Source organism: Aythya ferina (assembly GCF_964211825.1).
Source record: "Aythya ferina genome assembly, chromosome: 15".
Lineage (NCBI taxonomy): Eukaryota > Metazoa > Chordata > Aves > Anseriformes > Anatidae > Aythya > Aythya ferina.
In genome coordinates this window covers 3,950,774-3,970,307 of record NC_140314.1, presented here as the reverse complement: position 1 = coordinate 3,970,307, position 19,534 = coordinate 3,950,774, and the positions used below count along the sequence as shown (strand labels likewise).

The 19,534-nt window shown below is 39.9% G+C and overlaps 1 protein-coding gene across 3 annotated transcripts in view; it reads left to right on the top strand.

Moving 5' to 3' along the window:
- The window catches only part of WIPI2 (WD repeat domain, phosphoinositide interacting 2), a 23,173-nt gene extending 5,290 nt beyond the window's left edge, over positions 1 to 17,883 (top strand). Inside the window, exons 2-12 of one of the 3 annotated variants that reach the window (XM_084536263.1) lie at positions 3,944 to 4,026; positions 8,215 to 8,384; positions 9,656 to 9,752; positions 10,371 to 10,468; positions 10,947 to 11,039; positions 11,815 to 11,885; positions 12,808 to 12,915; positions 13,714 to 13,878; positions 14,837 to 14,944; positions 16,209 to 16,306; positions 17,168 to 17,883. In XM_084536263.1, coding sequence (XP_084392389.1) covers positions 3,944 to 4,026; positions 8,215 to 8,384; positions 9,656 to 9,752; positions 10,371 to 10,468; positions 10,947 to 11,039; positions 11,815 to 11,885; positions 12,808 to 12,915; positions 13,714 to 13,878; positions 14,837 to 14,944; positions 16,209 to 16,306; positions 17,168 to 17,280 — 1,204 coding nt within the window. In that variant the 3' untranslated portion in view covers positions 17,281 to 17,883. Of the gene's footprint in view, positions 1 to 3,943; positions 4,027 to 8,214; positions 8,385 to 9,655; positions 9,753 to 10,370; positions 10,469 to 10,946; positions 11,040 to 11,814; positions 11,886 to 12,807; positions 12,916 to 13,713; positions 13,879 to 14,836; positions 14,945 to 16,208; positions 16,465 to 17,167 lie in introns of all 3 variants that reach the window. The other 2 variants (XM_084536261.1, XM_084536262.1) reach the window with 2 other exon arrangements.
- The last annotated feature ends 1,651 nt before the right edge of the window (positions 17,884 to 19,534 follow it).

Sequence of the window (19,534 nt, the reverse complement as noted above, 5' to 3'; positions counted from 1 at the left end):
GCTTGCCTAATGGTTCTGGCTGAGAGAGGCTGTGGTGCAGTGTGAGTGTGGACAAACGTGTTCTGAAAGTAGTGATGTTTGCTTGGAGAATGAATTTTCTGTTATCCCAGCCTATTGCTCTGTGTTAAATAATGGGCTAGTGAGGTTTCCTTTTGCTGTAGCAGCAAATTTGTGGGATTTTTTAATAGTTTAAGAGCAATGGGAAAAGCTGTAGGTTTTCAGTGTTCCTTATAAATCTGTTGGAATGTGTGGGCTTCAGTGTTTACCTCCTATCCCAAATACTGATGTTCTTGACCTCTCTATTGGGACATACCTATAAGATGTTACAGCTTTGATTCCAGCAGCCATTTGAGAGGCAAAAGTTAAGTAAACTCCTCCAGTAATTCTGTCCTTATGTCATTTCATTGTTTATTGTTTTATTATTCTTTTTCCCCCTCTCCATCGTAAGCCTTTGTTCACCAAAGGCTCCTTCCTTATAGAAATTTACATTGGATTTGAAATGAGTTGGAACATTAGTATAATGAGACAGCATCGGAATGAAAGTAGGTTTAATTAACCAGTTATTTAAAATAGCAATAACTTCTGGAGTCATGTTTGTACTGCAGCTGCAATTGATTTTAATCTTTGAGACTTGCCCTTAGTAGAATCATTCTGATTAACGTAGAATCTTTCTGATTAATAATTAAAGTCCTCTATGATATGGAAAGGGGAAAACTGGTTTTCTTTCTTCTGTATGTATATTAAAGAAGCGAAAGAGAACCTGTACCACTTTCTAACCCATCTGAAAAAACTTGTTTTAAAATAGCTGGAGAGATGGAACCAGCTGATTTCCCACTCTAGGTGAGTGCACTTAGAGAGAATGTCAGCTCCTTGAAATGAATGTGTGAAACATCTCAAAGCACTGGTTGCCTGATGAGGTTAGTTTTAATTATTTATGACAGCTGCTCTTGAAAATGCTTTCAAGATTTATGTAATCTTGGATCAGACAACAGTATTATCTTTGAAAAAAGCGAGTAAACACGGTTTCATAAATCACAGCTATATTGGTAATTTTGTACTGAGTAGAAAACCTTGATGACGAAATGGCTCAAAGTCTACAAATCAGGCTTGTAATAGAGGCTACACATAATAGGCTAAAAAATACCTGTGTGGCATAATGTTAGAAGAAAAAAGACAATTTTTTTTTTTTTTTTTGGGATATTGATTTTATTTTCAATTTCAGTCTCTCCTCAGCTTCTGAAAATTGGTGATAATAAAGCAGAACACCCGCACTGTAAAAGGAGATTCTGATAAACTACAGTATCTTCTTGTTGGCCACTGTCCATTTGAGCACTAGCTGAATGGCTTATTGATCATTTTTCTTCCCATATGGCTGCACATTTTTAGGAGGTGAGGTAATTTTGCCTAGATACTTGTTTTGTGGGATTTGGTCATTTAGATAGCTATTGAGTGTCTTAAGGGCTTAAGTGTAATATTGGTGTGAGGGAAGATGGGGGATTTAAATCATTATGATTACACCAGTATAACTTAGCTTAGTGGATTCTCTTACTACGTATAAAAGGCCCTTTTTTCCCCATAGTTTCATAAGAAGTAATTTGAGAGTGCCTTAAAGAAAGGAAGGGGGGGGGGATAAAAAGCCCTCCAAAACCAAGAATGCTGTTCTAGAAGGAAAACGGTTGGTCTTATAGTCATGCTTGTGTATTGAAACAGGTTTAATTATGCTGACACAAACTGAAACTTTGCTGTATAAACAGATGTTTTGTGACTTCACCATCACCTTGATCCAGAAAGAAATGATAAAAAGCAGTTGCCATGGATGGAAAGATCGGTTCTGTGCCTTCATTCTTTGGGCTTTTACTCAGTGTAATGATTTAAATGGAGTGTAGGTAGTCAGTAGGACGAGAAAAATGGGCTTCTTGGTTTCAGTGATACTGTCACTAACTCAGTGATGCAGCATTATTTGATGTTTAAAGCTATAAATACAGTGCAGGAATGAACTTGGTAGCTGTTTTAATATATTTTCGGGCAATCTGGAATTCTGCATGAGGAATCCATCCTATGCCTTTTGTAGATTGTTTATATTGCAAGGAGTCTTGTGACTCCATTTATTTTTAACTCAGATGAGTGCTTGTTTACCTCTGAAGTGACAGTTCTAATGTCATTCTGCGTTAAACTTTCTTTTGAGGGACACAATAGATGAGCTAAGAAAAGCAGATGCATAACTTTTTTTTTTTTTGAATTGCATTTTCATGTTTTTACAGTTTGGATTTTCATCAAGTTATACAAAAGTAGTTGAGAAAAACAATGCAGAGTCTTCAGCAACTAATCAGATACAGCCTGCAGAACGTACCAATTTTGCCGGAATAAATTTATTTTACTACATGTAATACTAAATGTATTACAAGGGTGACTTAGAGGAGCAGCAGCAACAACATTTGGTTTTATCATAGCTGTGCTGTCTCTAAGCCTAATATCTTTTTTCCCCTGTTGTGATTATTGCATCTGGAGAAGCTTATTTCTCTTGCCTAGATGGTGCATCTTTTAATTTGAGGGCTTAAATCTTCGTAAGTATAATTTCTTAACCAGACTGTTCCAGTTTATGTGGTTTTGTTTATTTTGGTTTTTATTTCACTAGCAGAGAACATTATACCATCATGCAGAAGTTGATTTTGTAACTTGGGATCTTAATTTTGGAGGATAAGACGTTTTAGGAACAATTTTTAATCTTCTAGGGACCTTGAAGTCTAAAACAGGCTCACTTCGGAGCCGTAAGAAAAAATACAGGAAGAGCAAGAAATCTGTGGATCTGTGTTGTAAATGGAGGACTAATTATTAGTGCATCTGAAACGTGAAGCATCTTGACGGGCTGAGAAGGACAATTTGGCATAGTGATGGGCAGGACTGGGTCTGAGCGTTTTATTGAATCACTTGCCACAGTTTGGCATATTGAAATGCATCTTATAGGAAATTAATCAGTTTATTTTCATATGTCATGACAGTAAAAAAATATATATGAACTGTAAACATAGTGACACACTTCTGTACAACTATATTTACAGCTAATTTTCTTCTATGTCATAAAATCATCCTTCACGTGGTGAGGGGAAAATAACGTGCCATCGACCGCTGCTTTGGTGTTTAAAGAGCTGCAAGATGCGCCTGAAGGTTTTTTTTTTTTTTTTTTTTTTTTAGCAAAAAATTTAAGACCTGTCTTTGACTGGAAAAGCAATTGGTCTATGAGCTAAGTGTGAAAATTGAGTAATGGCGGAAAGAAGAGCTCGTAGCCTTTTCTTTTTTTTTTTTTTTTTAACATTCTATTGTTAAAATCTGTTTAACATCAGCGACTAGCGTTTCTGAGAGAGCCTCTGATTAAAGATTCAGCATGAGTATTTGTACGACTGAGACGTAACAATGTTCTGCAGAGATGCTAGAATAGCATCAAGTAAAACCGGAGAAAATTAGAGCTGGCAGTATTTAATTCCCTTTTTTTATATGAGAACTCTCTTGGGGTGGTTGATGAAGGTTACAGTATAAAGTGCAAAAAATCCCCAGACAGTCTCACTTGAAAAGGTCTTGCAGGTCACCTCTCATGGTGAGGCAATGATGTAATTGGTTTGCGTTACAATATTCAAGTCCTCTTCCCTCCACACTAAAGCTTTCAGTTTGTGGGGAATTGTGTAGGGAAATCACTGGTAAGAGCTGGGCAGTAGGCTGTAAGCTGTGAGCTGTAATGTCATCACACGTGAAGTAGGATTCCACACCTGGGGTAATTCTGAAGCTATTTGGCCTCTTCAGAGTTCAGGAAATTATCTGTCTGGTGCTTTTTAATCGCTCTTCTTACTGAGCTAACCTAGCTGGAGGTGTAGAAGAGGGTAAGAATCTGTCCAAGGGTAATTCACAGCTGATGTAGTTTATGTTCCTGACGGACTTGTTTCTTTTACAGATCCCTTGCGGTTGGCAGTAAATCAGGCTACAAATTCTTCTCTCTCTCTTCTGTGGACAAATTAGAGCAGATCTATGAATGCAGTGAGTATCTTCTTTTTTTCTTTTTTACTCCCTTGGTTGACTTCAGGAAGAGATGACGTTTCATTTTTTCATGGATTGTTAAAGTCACGTGAGAAGATCCTTAAGTGTATGATGAAATAACAAACACGAAACAATTGCTGCTAGCAGGGCAAAACATTGCCAGTGTTACATATTTAAATTTAGCTGGTGTCCTGTGAAAATTGGTAATAGCCAAGAGAAAAACTCTTTGCTTTTCTGATTTTTATGACCAGTAATAAGGTTACATAGCATCTGGGTATAAAAAAAATCTGCCTGTGCAGGTGGCTTTTGGGTCTTTATACTGGCTGTTGGGGCAGGCAACCACTAATACACTTTTATCAAAAAAAAAAAAAAAAAGCTTTATTTTTTTTAAATCCTAATCTTTGAACATGATAGCTGCAACTTTACTCATCCAAAATGTTGAACTATCTAAATTCCAATAACTGATCACGATATGAGATGCCATGGAGGGGAGGCCTTGAGAAGTGGTATCCCCTGTTTTGCCAACTGTTCATCCTCTTTTTTAGTTTTTTGAGATGACAGTGAGAATCCTGGGAATGTTATGCATGAGCATCCATACTTTGGTGTAAACTCCATGTGAACAGTGCCCATTGCTGTGATGTCAGTGTTTATGCTAGGATCCTACTGGATCATGCCACGCAACAGAGTGGTCTTCAGACTCCATTCCCTGTGACCTGACCCTGTGGCATCTTAAATTTGAAAATGGTGTGTGACTCAGATCACCTATTATCTCTGGTGACTGCCTGTTTCTGTGTACAGTTAATGGAGAGAAGTAATTGTGGAGTTCAAATTAGGTACCCGTGGTCAGGTTAAATTGCGTTGCAGCTCCATCTGCCTGCTTGAGTCACGGTCTGGTTGTACTGGTTAATGGGTGCCTTGAATTCCATTTAGGGCTGTTGAATTTAGGTACCTGACTTCTGTAGCATGGTAGGCACTTGGAGTATCTGGCCTGATATGACCCCCAGAGGCTCGGTGAAGATGATTCCTGTTACGTGAGACACTGAATAAACATACTGAGGGAGGCTGAACTGAACTTCACAGAACTGCTGCTTCTTAATAGTAATTGAAAGAAAAAGTACAAATGGGATAAAGGTTGCTCATAGGGCATACATCGAAGTGTTTGACTTTTTTTTTTTATATGCAGCTAAATAATTTTCACTCTGGGGCTTGCCAGCTGTGCATGTTCAAGGCTGTAACCTTGGCACAGGGCTGGAGGGTGTCCTGTGTTCTGGGTACCTCCGGTCAGCAAGGAAAGGTATTTTGAGGCCTCACCATCACGCATGGCCCCTCAGTTCACTTTGTAAGGGGTTCTGAAGACTTAGCATCATTTTGGGTGAGCAGTTTTAAGGACCCTTCTCTTCCATGTGGTTGGTTTACAAGTTTTCAGGTAGGTGACTGAAGTAAGCTATAAAATATACTCTAGACGTCCTGTGTTTGAAAGAGCAACTGAAAAGAATGGAAAGCCTCTTTGCTCCCATCACTGACTTTCACTGTGACTATAAATCACCAAACTCCCTGCTCAGTTGATCCATCTGTAGAAAAAAGTATTATATCAGAGGGTGCTTTAAGGCTTAATGAATGTTTATAATTTGCTTCATGTTCCCGGATTAAAAATGAAATAGAAGCACAGCTGATCGTAATCTAGCTGGTTCTAACCAGCTCTTGTCTGTGATGCTGCATGCTTGTGTTTATGAAACTGTAATCTTGTTACGTATTTGCTTGTTCTTCCCTCGCTGCTGCTGCTTAAATCAGTTTGCAGTTCTGCTCTTTGTTCTTGCTGTGTTTTCGGTCTGAGTTGCTGGTAATCCTCGCTTGCATGGCGTAAAGGAGAGAATACAAACGGGGTGAAAAAGAAAACCTGATGAGCAGCATTGCTGTAGAACTTAACTGGTGCTATTAAAAATATGATTAATTTAGGTCAGCTGGACATAGGGTGTGCAGTACAGCCTGGTACTTCACTCGGATGGTTGCTCATTAGGAGGTGTACATGACTTGGCAGTTGTGAAGGGATTCTTTTTATCACCCCTTCCTGTTAGGGGAAGACAAAGGAACAGGGGTGCATCCTGTATTTTTAAAGTGAATTTAATTAAAAGATTATCACAAAGACTTTCTCTCAAAAGTGACCATATTATAGTGTAATAAGTCTCTATGATGCGACTCCAGGCATGTCTCCACTTTTTAGGTGTTTTCCTTGTTGAAAACTTGGGGGGTTTTTTGGTTCTGTTTTTTTTGTCTTGCCTGTAGCAGCTTAATTCTTGACAGTGCTCCTGCATGCCTTCCTTGCTGGCTAATCTGCATCGGTGCAGTGTGGGACAGCATTTCTATTTGATCTCTACTATTGTTCCTACTCTGAAATACCAGTTCTCCTGCCTTCCTGGGAGTGCAACAAGTCCCAGCAGCTGTCTCTTAACGTGGTTGCCCCTGAATGGGAAAAGAAGCTGAGTATTCCACCTAGCCCCCAAGGAGCAGGGAGCAATCAGGCTCAGTTTTTGGGTCTTCGTGTGCCAGTCTTCTCTGTCTCTTGTAAAACGATGCCATTAGTACAAAGGACTCCAAGCTTAGATGGAAAACTGATAACCTGTGCTGTAAAATGTTTGAGAGCCTTTTATGTTACTTGCCTGGTTCAAGGAGCATGGAGTTTTGCATTTAGAAGTCTGTGCGTGTGGTTATTGAAGTGGATTTTTATATTATTCTTTTTCATGTGTTGTGTGTGACATCAGGAAAGTGGAGAATAATTCCTTGAAAACAAAGTCGTTTCTAAAATGCATTATCCCTCTTGCGAAAGTGAGGAAATTGAATTTTCAAAGCCTCTGTGAACAGTTTTGTCTTCTTTGGAAAAATACCATATTGTTTATTAGATTTGGATAAAAGTCAATTATGTCGCATGGAAGACTGAAAATGCGTAGTATAAACCTGCTCCTTTGCCACAAGAAGGCTCTTGCTTCTTTGTGCTCAATCACTCTTGCTCTCATGTACAGAATTTAAATATTTTCAGCTCTTTTTTTTGAAATAACTGCTTTCTTTGGGCGCTTTTAAAACAGATGTATCACATTGTGGTGGCATTGTAACACTCTGAGAATGTAAGAACTTTTTTCAGGGATTTCTTGTCATAGGTGATGAGAACAGTGCCAACTGAAGCCTTCAGAAATAAGGTTACTTACTTATGTATTTATTTTCTGGCAATTTTACTGTTTGAGACGCATTAAGCATTGACCTAATCCAGACACTGAGTTCTGAGAAGTTCGGTTGTTTCCACGGATCAATGCCAAAGGCTCCAGTTGCTTGTCTTGCTTCAGCCCTGTAAGGGGAGCCCTGCAAGGGCAGATGTAGCCAGCAGCTGCGGGCGAGCTGCAGAGGCTGGGAAAGCTCCCCTGCTTTCTCATGACATGCAATAGCTTTTTGCACATTCTGCTTTAGTCTCAAAAGCATACGTACGGCTAGCTCTGTGTCTGACTGCCATTTATCCAGCAAGGGAGTAGGCTCTCAGTTTTCTTTGACTTTTCAAGTGCTCGGAGTGCCACCATAATGGTTTGAAGTGTGTTTGTTGATTGCCTAGAGTGCTGTGAAGACTGTCTGGGGGGCTTTTGGAGGAAAATTTCACGAGAGGAGAAACACAGGTGCTGGGGTAGCTGGTGGAGGGACTTCAGAACAAATGAGATTTCCAGCTTCTTTGAGTAATCTTTTTTTTCCTTCATGGAGACGTGCAGAAACTTTTTTGTCATCAGAAATATTTCCGTGTGTAGCATTGCCTTAGGGGGAAAAAAAAAAGGGAACACCTATGCTTACCTAGATTTCTTCAGAGATTAGAGAAGATTATAAGATTCTGAAACTTGACAACTTGATTTTTGGTCTCCTTGATGTTTTTTTCCAGTTGCATCTTGGCACACCAGGGAGTAGACACTTCTCAAGCACAAACTTCTATGACTCCTGGGAAAAAAAATGGCCTTTGTGAATTGGCATTCACCGGGTAGATCTTCTGCTTTAGAAACCTGTCCTGCATCCTGCCTTATCTCTGAGCTGTTGTGCCAGAATGTTTGTTCTTAAACTGTATTTTCTTAAACAGTATTTCCCATTAATACATACACATCGTTGTCCTTCCCTGAAATCTCACCTGCATTTTGTTTGCCTTCCCTTCCTGTGATTCCCCAGCTGACACAGAAGATGTGTGCATAGTGGAGAGGCTGTTCTCCAGTAGTCTGGTGGCCATAGTCAGCCTTAAGGCTCCACGCAAGCTGAAAGTTTGTCACTTTAAGAAGGGGACAGAGATTTGCAACTACAGTTACTCCAACACCATCTTGGCTGTCAAACTCAATAGGCAGGTGAGTGATAATTTAAGTGAAAACAAGGGGAGGGGCTGTGGATCTTGTGCTGGCACTTTCTGGTGGTTTTTCCTTGGGTGACAGAATTGCTGTTTGGAATCAATTTTTACTTTTCCAACTGTAGCTTCCGTAAAATTTTGTGGCATGTGAGTAATGGTATTTGATTAAGAATTTTTGGTTCTGTGTTTATCTGTTCCGTTAGAAAGAATGTCATGAGTAACCTGGTCTGACCTCATGGCTGATCCTGTTTTGAGCAGGAGGTTGTCTAAAGACCTGCCACGGTCCCCTTCAGCCAGAATCGTCCTGTGATCCTAATTGTAAAAGTAGCTGAAGCCAACAGCTTCTGCTCGGGACAAAACTTCAAATTCTGTTAGCTTTTTTGTAACGTTTTTAAATATAATTTGAATTTTTAAGAAAATGGTATCACTGAATTGGAGAAGTCTTTTGAGTTGGGTGGTGCTAAGTAGTACTAAGTCATCGGTAGGCTCTTCTGCAAATAATTTTCTGTCTTTAACCATGTCACTCAAAGTAGAGAAAATGGCATCTGAAGGATGAAATTATCTTAATGTCCATTCCTGCTCTCAAAATCAGGGGGTGAGAGAATGGGACTCCTGTTTAAAATCATAAGGGACAGGGTGGCTGAGTTGACTTCTGGCATCATGAGGTAGTGTTAAAGGAACAATGTCTTGTGAGACAGTCGTCCAGATCTAGTCACCAAAGGGTAAATGAGATGCTGAAGAACTTAATTTAAAACAACAAAAAAGTCCTCACAACTGACTGTGAGTAATTACAAATGAGTGTGAGTGAGTAATAGGGTCTATAAATGGGTTTAAAAAGCCTTGTATATTTTTGTTTAGCCAAAGCAGGAAATTGGGCCCACATGTGAATTGGCCTCTTGGGGGTGGGGAAATACATATGGGCAGGTAAAGAATAAGAATGAAATAGGTGTAGATGAAGGTTTCTGGCTTGCTGACTTGATCTAGTAATACAAATAACTTTCGTTTAAATCAATTTGCACTAGCATGGTTGAGAAAAGTCGAGTGCACTGGTCAGTTCAAGTGACCAAGTGTAGTATTGCGCTGTTGAAGCCTTGCCAAGAGATGTATCTTGTGCATCTTCTGTCAAACTCTTATTCCTTCCCATCAGGTGGGTACAACCTTTTCTGTATTGGAAGGTGCCTGCTGCATTTTGGATACAAATTTTTTTTATAGGGTCGATAACTCCATATAAATTCTCTTTTCATGTCACCATTTCATCTTCCCCACATCTAGAGGCTGATAGTATGTCTCGAAGAGTCTCTATATATACACAACATACGAGACATGAAGGTGTTGCATACAATCCGGGAGACACCTCCCAATCCTGCAGGTAAGGCAATCCTGTTTTCAGAGGCTAGTGTTACTCTGAAAAGCGTGTTCTGTCTGCACATGACATTTCCAACATGGTACTGTAGCACTCTTTAATTCTATTTTCAAATTGAAGTTATAAATAAATATGTGAGCATTGGCTTAAAGCCTACCCATTCGATCCAACGAGGCTTCCAAGAACAAACAGCAGACTGCCTTAATCTGCTTTCTCCCAGTTTTCTAGTCTCCTAGTGCTTATGGTTACAATCTTAGATCATAAGGAAGCAATACAGATACTTACAAGCTACACATTGCCAGTGCTTGGTACAGATAAAAACTATGTCAGGTTAATGCTTTAGGAGTCAGGGCAAACTTGGGAATTTCTTCTACTTCATTGGTTACTGTAGTTCTGACAGTATTATACTTTCTATTAGGCTTTGTTAGTAATTGTGTTGAACAGATGCGTTGCAGGTTGATGAGATTTTTTTCTTCCCTGTTCTGTGTCTGTTGGTACAATGAAGAATGATTTGAGTTGATCTTTGCAATATTTGAACATAGAAAGCTTGTTGTGTAAGTTTTAGAATTTGCCTCATTCTAACCATTGTTGGTTTTGTTTTTTTATGTTCTAAATTCCCTCTAGGGTTGTGTGCTTTATCAATAAATAATGACAACTGCTACCTGGCCTATCCAGGGAGTGCAACTATTGGAGAAGTACAGGTCTTTGACACCATCAATCTGGTAAGGGTCTTTGTGCATGCTGTTTCCATTTCTAAAGATGCAGTTTTTGGAAATAGTTTCAGTTGCTCAGAGGAGAATTACTAGGCACTTGTAATTGGTCCATCCATGACAATCTGCAGTATCCGTTTTACCTAGGTATCCATTATACCTAGGCATCACAGAATGTCAACAAAGGAAAGTAAGACTACTAGCTTTGATGAGAAGAGTTGAGCAAATGGGTGGAGCAGATAAATGGACAGTCACTTTTATTTGAATTGTCTTTAAGTAGCCTGCTACTCCTTGAACTCTCTACACATATGCTTCAGTAATAATTTTGTGTACTTTTGCTTAGCAGTTATTGAAACAGATTGAAGCAGTCGTCCGTAAATAAGGCTCATACTTGCCCTGACAGCTCTTACATATGCAGGCTTAAGCTGTGAACATGGAGCTTTTAACCTGTGCTTTACTAAGGTTCTATTTTATCGTTTTGCTCCTGCAGAGAGCTGCTAATATGATCCCAGCTCATGATAGTCCCTTGGCTGCTTTGGCTTTTGATGCAAGTGGTACTAAACTTGCCACTGCATCAGAAAAGGTAAGACGTCTTTTTATTGACTTGCCGGCAATGATAAACTTACTTAAAATGGTCTAAACGAGTTTCATTTTTAAGCATGCACAGTACCATGTGCAAATACCAAAAAATAAGTCTTAAAGTTATAACAACAAATCTAAGTTAAACTGTTAATGATGTTTGACATAACTTCCATGCTGTGAAATGCTGGATAATAAGGTTATTTAAATTTTAATCTGGCTGTAATCAGGGCAGTCCTCCAAGTGTTTTTCCCATTAGTGTGGGATGCATACTAGGAATCAGTTGCATTCCTTTGATGCTATCTTCCTAATGAAAACAAGACAGTTAAAGTCAAAAGAGAGAATTGTTTTGCCTGACTTTGGCACATGATGACAAATGGTCTATGTGAACTGTATAAATTACAAAGTGTGAAGCCTCTGCTTCTTGGATAATAAGCTTAAACTATACAGATGTAACATGATTTCACCTGATAAAGGCCCAAAGACATCCAGGTAACTATACTTGTGGTTAACATGATCATTTTCATGATAAAGATTAATAAGAGGAGCTGTTCTTGATGCAAAGCTTGTACTGTACATTAGTAGCTCCCACCTTATAGTTTCTTCGTTCTTCAAACATCCTTCAAACAAGCTCCGAAAATATTTAATGCTAATATGTGGGGTGCATGAACTATGGTAAATTAACAGCAGAATGGTATGTACTCTGCTCACCAGAGCTAATGCACAATGCACAAACTTGAAATGATAATGAAAGATCTTATTTTTTCTTCCCCTTCCAGGGGACAGTGATAAGAGTGTTTTCCATTCCAGAGGGACAGAAACTCTTTGAATTCCGGAGAGGAGTGAAGAGGTAAAGTTCAGCCAGGGTAGTTATCAGAAGCTTGTCCTTTACAGTAGATCTCCGGTATGCTGTGCAGTTGAGCTATCATCCTAATTCTTGCCTGTTGTCATCTTCTTCCATCGCTGCCTGTATGCTTATAACACTTACAGTTTTAATGTCTGCAACTTTAGACTTGCTTATTCTGCGAATCAATCCTGCCAGAATTGTACTTCCTCTTGCATTTTAGAAATTCACTGGTAAAGGAACTTGTTCAAAGTGGGCCACCTTTTGTAAGATGCTGTATTCTTATGGCAAGTGGAATCAGTGTGTTTAATTTTCCTGCTCTTTTAAATCCTGCTAGCACCGGGGCCGTTGCAAGTCATTGTGACACGGTACTGTAGTTTGTGGTAGCAGTAACTCTGTAGCTCTAAAATACTTTATGCAGAGGTAAGAGTGAGTTCAAATTTTTACTAGATGACCCCCAATGTCTAGTATATGTCAATTAAATGTCATTAAGGGGAATCTTGCTCCTGAAGTGCATTAAGAAGCCATCAGAGAATGCTTACTATAGAGTTACTTCTTTTATTTACAAAGCAGTGGTGACTGAAGAATCTGCTTAATTATTAAGCCATATGCTTTGGCTTAATTGCAAGTCACATGCTCCTCTTCTTCTGAGAGAAATTGCAGGTGATTTTACTATGCAGCTACAGTCCCTCCCAGCTCTTGCAGAACAACTGGTGTGAATGCTATGGAGCTCCTTAGTGGTGAATGTGCAGAAGGGCTCCTACCTACCAAAATAGAGGAATAATATTCTCATTTAAATCAGTTGCCATGAGTCATTTAACAGGAGCTTTTGCTTTCACCAGTTAGTGCGGCATTAGAATGTCAAAAATAATGTCAAATATATGTTAAAAATAATGCTTCAGTATTTTTTGGTTTCTTTTCCACCTAGGTGTGTGAGCATCTGTTCATTGGCTTTCAGCATGGACGGCATGTTTCTGTCTGCATCCAGTAACACGGAGACAGTGCATATCTTCAAACTTGAGACTGTGAAAGAAAAGTAGGTTTCAGAGGTGCCGTAGATTTTTTTTATTTTTTGTCTCCAAGGAAAAGGCTTACAAATTGGAGAAAACTCTTCCTGTTGAGTATAGTCAGAGTGTGGACAGATTTCCTTTGAACACGTTTATAATGTAAAGGGCATAACGAGTTGGTTATGAATCAGTAGCTGCTCCTGATGTGCATGCTGTTCTCCTAATGAATAGGAAGAGTATTTCTGACAAAGGGGAATTGGGCATCCTTGGCAGAAGAATGTGGGGGCAGTTGAATGTCTTCAATGACCATTGTTTTGTGTTTTTTTTTTTGTTTTTTTTTTACCTCTTCTCCCATCTATATGGGAAGACTTATCTCAACAATATCTTCCAGCTGCCTATAGGGCTTTAAAAGGCACCATGTTGTAAAACATTCCTATTTATGATTTGAGAAGAGTTTTACTTATATTTTTGTGTAAGTGGTTGGTTACTGATTAAACAGTTGAATAAAACCTTGAAGTTTAGCACCTTGTAATAGATCTCACTCTTGTATAATAACCGTTATGAAATACAGTTGTATAAACAGAAGTATCAATTTCCAATAGAACGTGTTTTAGCAACAGGCTGAGGATATTACAGGACACACCATGCCCTGTAGCGTAAATGGAGTGTATCGAGTTCTCAAAGGTGTTCTTTATCTCTGAAGAAAAACAAATAACCATTTAATATCTTTGAAAATGAAAAGATGTTTCAAAATGTTTGCACAACTTTCTCTCCAATGTGAAGTCAAAGTTGGACGTGACTTTTTGTTTTTTTCTTCTAACCTGTAGACCTCAGGAAGAGCCTACAACCTGGACAGGTTACTTTGGAAAAGTGCTGATGGCCTCAACAAGCTATCTGCCTTCACAAGTAACAGAAATGTTCAACCAGGGTAGAGCCTTTGCTACAGTCCGCCTGCCGTTCTGTGGGCACAAAAACATCTGTGCACTTGCCACGTGAGTAAAGAAACAGAGCTTGCACTCACCACCCACTGGGTCACCACGCTGAGCTATGCAGAGGCTGACACGGGGGGACACGCCTTATCTCTGTCAAAATTGGTAGTACGCAGAGCAATGGGTCACCTGTAGTGCATTCAAAGCCTCCGCTGGTTTAAAAGCTGTATGTTGGAGCTAACATCTCACAGTCCTTTGAGGAGGAGAGGGAAAGACATAATATTTGGATCAGCCATAGACTGTTTCTAAGTGTTGTTTAAAGATGTCGTTTCTTTTTGAAAGAAGGCTGTTGAGAACAGATGCATAGGCTTAAGGCATTTGCTTCTATTAGTGCTAGGAGAAATAATGCTGTATTTTGTGTCAGTTGCAAAATAAGGCAGTCCAGAGTAACGGTTAAAGAAATCTTTGAAGGCATATTCCTGTTATTCTTGTCTCTAAAACTGTATAGCATTCATTACATTTAGTTCTCAACTTTAATCTTTATTCTGCCTTCACCAAAGGGCAGGGCCTATTTGGCACAGCTACCAAAGCAATAACCTGAGCAGTAGTGAACTTTTTTGTGTGTTTCTGTAGATTCTATGCTAAATGGATTTCATGTTTTTGTTCTCTCCTCTGATCTCAAAGCATGCTTTAAGCAATAATTAAACCTTGTAACAGTTCTGAAATAAGTAAATACTTCATGTTAGAATATTTGTCTCTAGAGTTGCACAAAGCTAGTAAAAGGATAGTAATGTCTCAATTTGCTTTCCTGGGTTATGTATAAGTTGCTTGATTCCCATGGCATCCTATTAGCTCCACATTGTGATTATGCCTTGCTTTTGTATATGCAGTTCTTTCCTAAGTGCTCAGTCTATGCCACTATTAACAATATTCCCCATCTAGAAGCAACTGTGGAAAATAATGGCTTAAAACCTCAGGAGGGGAGTGGAAACTTTTACTAATCTCCCGTAAATCTTTCTAGAATCCAGAAGATCCCTCGGTTATTGGTGGGAGCTGCTGATGGGTATCTCTACATGTACAACCTAGACCCCCAAGAAGGAGGAGAGTGCACACTAATGAAGCAGCACAAGTAAGTCTGCACTAGCTGAGGACTGATGCTTTTTATTTCTTCACAAAATCCGCTTTGTTCTTAAACTTAGCTTCATGCTGCAGAAGTCTAACTTAGAGCTCATTTCTTTAACCTATTTTTTGAAACCCCTGACATGAATGAGTAACTTCAGAATCCCCCCGGGCCTTTCTTCTTAATATCTTCTACACTAAGCGCCGCTTTTCCAGCAGAAACTTAGCGCTGTCCAATTGCAGTGAAAAATCAATTGCTGTTAGCTGTCCGATCCTATTTCCTCTTACTAGGCAGTTTGAGTTGAGTTACTTTGACAAGAACTTGAAAGGTCTGACACCATCCTCTTCATCAATAAGTGAAGTGGCTACAGAGATATGAGAATGTGTAACTCTGGCTTCACACAGGGGAATCTGCCCTATGAAATTTTATCTGTATTCTTTCTACAGGTGTCCTTACTGAACTTCTTTGCCTATAGGCCACTGAAGTAATGTTTTGTAGCGGTACTGTAGAAGACTTAAGGGAAAATATGCAAGGTCTTGTTGTTTTCTGAGGTTTGAAGGGAACAGATAGGGAAATACAGTTGGATTACTTACATGATCAATCATAGACTTAAAGTCAAAAACTTATGATGACAATTCAGGTTTGCAACTTCGGCCAAGTCTACAGTACTGGTTACAAATAATATCTTTATCTGAAAGTTTTGAAACACGATCTCTAGTTTCAGTTGTAAACAAAGTGAAGTTTGGTAAAGAGAAGCTTTTATCAGGTTTGTAATAGCTGAAATGCTCTAATAACTTCACTAGAGTGTTTTCCAGGATATGTATGTGAGGCAACAGCTTCTGCTGTGGACAGAGCTCAAGAAATAATCTAACCTTGCTGATAGGAATGACTGATTATTTTTTTTTCTTTAAAATATGCACTGTTCTTTGAGTCTTTTTCTTCCTAGCATCAGTTAGCAGGGTTTAGGGCCTCATGTCATCTCAGAGGCAAACTTGTTGCTGATGTGTATTCAGTGTTAAATATGAAGTTAAATATGAATATATATATTCACAGAGATGCCTTCTTGACAGTCCTCTGGAATATCCCTTGCATTACGACACAGCACAGGCAATTGGAAAAGATAACTGCCATCCCTGAAGGGATCATATCCCTCCTGTTGCATGTGTATATGTATTCTTGCACGCCTAATGAGATATCCTTGCGTAGCTGTCAAGGAAAGCTGTGTTATGTCTAGGCAGATCACCTCTCCAGCTAACCTTTCTCTGCTTGGTAGGCTCGATGGCAGCATGGAGCCAGCCAACGAGATCCTGGAGTCTGCATCCCATGACCGGCCGTTGGTAGCGCAGACGTACAGTGCTGCTGTGACTAAAGGTACATATGTGCCTTCCTCACCCACAAGGCATGGTAAGGAGAAGGCTGGAAATGGGGCAGGGAGCACCTCTGCATATTGCATCATTCTAGATGGCTGCATGAGCTCATCTGCTTCAACACTGAGCTTTTCATAGCTATGAGCGTGATGTGAAGCACTGGTGAGTGGCTGGAAAAGAGCACTTGTGACGTTCAGTAGCCTCCTATAGATAAACTGCTCATCTTCACTATTTTCTGGGTAGAGCTTTGTCTCAAATTGTGGTCAATTACTTCAGTAATAGTTGCAGTATTTGCTGAATGGTTCTTCAGATGCTGTAATGCAGTTATTTCATGCAGGAGGTCTGGGTGCAGAACAAAGCATCTGAATTATAGTCACAGGGGTTCTTTTAGGTTGTTTTTTTTGGTTAAGTGTTCCTATAGTTCCATTATGGGAACTGTGACCTTTTAGATTACCTTGCTGTTCTATGAAATTGAAAGGTTCGGTGTTTGTCTAATGCTGGAGTTCCACGTGAGTGGAGCCTGTGCATACAGCTCTTACCATCCTTGTACAGCACTCAGGTTGGTGCTTCAACTGCACATAGAGCTGCTCGATACAGCAGTTGCAGCTGTAATGAAAGGGTGAAGGGTATAAAAACATCAGTCTGCCTAAAGCAACAACGTGCACTGCACGCAGGCTGCGTAGTTGCAAAGTTTGATCACAAACTGCTCTTTGCTTGGAGAAACATGGTCATGATGAGGGGAAACATAGGGTGGCAGTGAAACTGTTGCAAATAACGTCTGGTACTTCAGCTGGAATCCCTGACTCTGTTGGATCCAAGCCTTGGTTTGTGGTGCTGGTTGTTGAACTAATCCCTTTCCCTGCAGCCTATACGGAAGACCTGGGTGCTGTGGGTGGAGCTTGCCTGGAAGATGAAACCAACTCGCTCAGATTGGATGAAGACAGTGAGCATCCCCCCATGATCCTTCGGACAGACTGAACTTTGACCTGTGAACTCACTCCTGAAGCAGAGAACACTGGCTTGATGTTTCTTGAGGAATCTCGTGTTATGCTGCTATGAACTTTGACATGAGTTGGGAGAGAGGATGACAGACTCTTACCGTTTTAAGTCGTAGCTGTAGTTCTAATTCTATACCATTGGAAAAATATATGGTTTTCAATTCAGTGGCTTTTAATCTTGCTTATCTATTTTAGCTGTGTTTTTTGTTGTTTTTCTTTTTTGTTGCCAAAACCTGCTGTTTGTGCAGCCCTCGGAGCCTACTAGCTTTGCATGCGTTCATGTGCCAAGCAAGCATAGGAGGGGGAGAGAGAGAGAGAAGCCACTTTATAACAAACTCAAGTTTGTATTTTTTTTATATATGTATATAATATTTAGCTTATATAAGGAAGGAGTAGAGAAGTGGTTCTGGAAGCTGAGATTAGTTCTGCACTGACAAAGGTCCAAAAGGTTTCCTGTGCATGGGCTTGCAGGCATACCTAGTGACTGACATGCAATCTTTCAAATGCATTGGCCTGTTTTTGGGTTCTCCCTCCCCTTTCCTGGACCATTTTGTTAATTAAAATTCCTTCTGAATGTTGTGTATTTGTGGGAGTGTTCTGTTTGTTGGGATGGAAAACTGGAAATGTTTCCCTGCATGAGGATGTAGAATACAGAAAGTGCCTTTACAGGGAAGAAAAAAAGTTGCGGTAGGAAGAAAACTAGAATGAAGAAGGAATTGCTAGAGACTTGTTTCACACCTATAGTGCTCGGGTGTCTGTAGCCTATGGTAGCTGTTGTTTGGTTTTGTGTTTTTTTTTTTTTTTTCTTTTAGACAAAGACTTCAAATGCACTTTCTCTCCTGTCAGTTGTTCTGTTTCCTTGGCAGAGTAGCAATAACCTTTTTTTATACTTCTTTTAATTATCCAAAGCAATGATTCTGTCAGGCTGGATAGAAGTCACTGCACAGAGTATGACAGCCCCATTACTTAAAACAGCCTTAAGGTTTTCAGCTGGAGGGTGTAATTCTTAATTCTTGCTTCTCTTCAGTCTGGGGCTGAGCATACTGCTCCAGTGGTGAAGGTTCAGGACTTTTTTTCCAGATACTGATGTAAATATAAATGATTTTGAAAGAATTATCTTCTAGGTTCTCTTTTGTTGGATAATCATGTTCCTGTTTTATTTTCTCCTTTTATTGGAGTACCTCTGGTGATGCTCTCCAAGGACTGGTTTTCTTTGGCAGCTTTGGAATAAATCCTTAACTGCCCTGACTGTGGCTAGGGCTGTCCAAGGCTGAGCAGTGCTGCAGTCTATTTTTAGGGTTGTAATGTGCCTTCTCTGAAGTCTTGGATAACAGGTAGTGAGTAAATGATTAGCAAAGTACTTGGTGAGTGTTACTTTACTTTGCCAAAGTGAGCCTGCTTTGCCTTTTGTGTAGTAATGTGGGATGCTTCCTTTGCTCTACTGACTACTTACAAAGAAATACGAATAGAAGTAGACAAGGAAATTGCAGATCTGGAAAGCAGGATGGGGCCTGGACTGAACTGAGTACTCCAGCTGTTGAACTCCTTACCAAACTAGATGGCAGGGTGCTCTTAGGATTTGGTACTGTTAACAAGGCTTCTGTCAAGCGGTAGCAGGCAGTTGTCCCCTGAGCCCTGTGTGAGTAAGGTGGGCTTTCCCCTTCATCTAAAAGAGCAGAAGATGCTGATAGCCCCTGCCAAAGAGCTGCCTGTATCGGTGAGGCTGCTGTTAGTGTGCACAGATGTTCTTAGACAAACATGTGGGAGAGAAGGGATCAGGCTTGTTTACTCCCTGAAAACCCTTGACCGTCCTAAATAGCTGGCTGGATTGGCTTGTGGCATCCTCTCCAGAATTCAGCACATTCAGAGGAAACTGCTGAGCCATGCTGAAATCTCATCGAGTCTCTTGAATTTAAGCTCTGGCTGACAACTAAATTCCATAGTCTGGAATTATTTTTGTTGTTGTTTTTCTTACTACAAGTGCTATCAGCTTTGCTGTGGAGCTCATAACTGCAGAGTAAAATACAAGCCTTGAAGTAAATATAAGCTCAGCAAGCTCTGCTGGCAAACTGAACCACGCAGGAGCTGTCAGATGTCTGCTTATTCCAGACTAAAGCTGGGAATGTTCCTGGTAACATACTTGGAGGCTTGGCAGAGACTCAACGAGTCGAGTTAGCAGCAAACACGCGTAACCAACACAGGTCTGCTAAGCACAAGTTCTACAACTCGAGTTG